The sequence below is a fragment of the Rhinatrema bivittatum genome, chromosome 16 (assembly GCF_901001135.1).
Source record: "Rhinatrema bivittatum chromosome 16, aRhiBiv1.1, whole genome shotgun sequence".
Lineage (NCBI taxonomy): Eukaryota > Metazoa > Chordata > Amphibia > Gymnophiona > Rhinatrematidae > Rhinatrema > Rhinatrema bivittatum.
In genome coordinates, this window is record NC_042630.1 from 8,470,980 (window position 1) to 8,472,461 (window position 1,482).

The 1,482-nt window shown below is 39.8% G+C and overlaps 1 protein-coding gene across 1 annotated transcript; it reads right to left on the minus strand.

Moving 5' to 3' along the window:
* Nucleotides 1-205: 205 nt before the first annotated feature.
* On the minus strand, nucleotides 206-1,153 carry LOC115078539 (olfactory receptor 1509-like). Its single transcript, XM_029581460.1, has one exon. It carries the CDS (start codon nucleotides 1,151-1,153, stop codon nucleotides 206-208), a length of 948 nt encoding a protein of 315 aa, XP_029437320.1.
* Between the last annotated feature and the right edge of the window lie 329 nt (nucleotides 1,154-1,482).

Consider the following 1,482-nt stretch of genomic DNA (forward strand, 5'->3'; position numbering starts at 1 on the left):
TGGCAAGAGGTATAATTCCCAGATTGGGTGACCTATGAGCTAATTCATTCAGGTCTAATATAACATTCAGAGGAAATTTTATTAAAAAAAACAGTCATCCCGTGGGAAAATCATCCGAACTTTACACATTGGATTCAAGAATGGACCTTAATGAATTCGTGGGATATGGTTTACAAGATGGTGTTTTTATTTATAATACAATACATTAGTTTATTAGTATCTCTTTTCCAGAGACTTTCCTACCTCTCAGCCTCCTCATGGCTTTTTTCACCTCCTCGTTTCTCAGAGTGTATATGAGGGGATTTAACAAAGGAGTGAGGAATGTATAAAACACGGAGACCATTTTGTCCGCGGAAAACGTCACTGAGGATCTAATGTAAACGAAGATACCGGGGCCAAAAAATAAAGTGACTACCAGGAGGTGGGAGGCACAGGTAGAGAAAGCTTTCTGCCTTCCCTCAGCTGAGCGAATTTGTAAGACAGTGGAGATTATATACATGTAAGAAATAAACACCACCAAGAAACAAAACAAGACAACTGACCCATTGTTGGCCATAGCCACAGCTTCATTGAAATCGATGCTGGAGCAAGCCAACAGAGATAATGGGTGGACATCGCAAAAGAAATGATTTATCTCATTGGGACCACAAAACGGTAATTGAAGTGTAAGTAATGTCTGAGTTAGGGAATGAACGAAACCACCTACCCAAGTAGAGAATACTAAATAGAGACATGCTCTTCCGCTCATTATGGTGATATAACGCAGAGGATTGCGTATGGCAACGTAGCGGTCATAAGCCATTAAACTCAGGTGAAAGCATTCTCCTCCCGCAATGAAGTGGAAGAAAAACAACTGAGCCATGCATTCGTTGAAAGAGATGGTTTTGCTCTGCGAGAGAGAGTTAACAAGGGCTTTGGGGATAGTGACTGTTGAATGACATAAGTCTAAAAAAGACAGGTGGCTGAGGAAGAAGTACATTGGAGAGTGCAGATTTGAGTGCATATATATGGTGACCATGATGAGAACATTCCCAGCTATGGTGAACAGGTAGACAATTAGAAACACCACAAAGAATAATATCTGTAACTCTGGAGTGTTGGAAAGTCCTAGAAGGATGAACTGTGTGACTCCACTTTCATTCCTGACTGCCATTTATTCCACTGCAGCAAATTACACCTAAACAGAGACACATGAGGTAGGAGAATACATGAGCTGAGGTAGATATAAACAAAAAAGCAGTAACATTAATTTTCTGTAGTAGAGACTTAAGCGACAGAACCCCTCTGTCTGCCATGTTTAGTCTTCTTCTGACTCATTCATTAGCCCATCTGAACCCGCTGAATGAATTCTGCTGCCAATTTTCTTACATACAATTCACAGTCATTCATATCTTCCCCAAGTTAGGTTACTGTATTATAGCGTACTTTCTTTATATTTAATTTTACCCTTAAAACATACCTTGATTGTTTCATAAGCGAGAT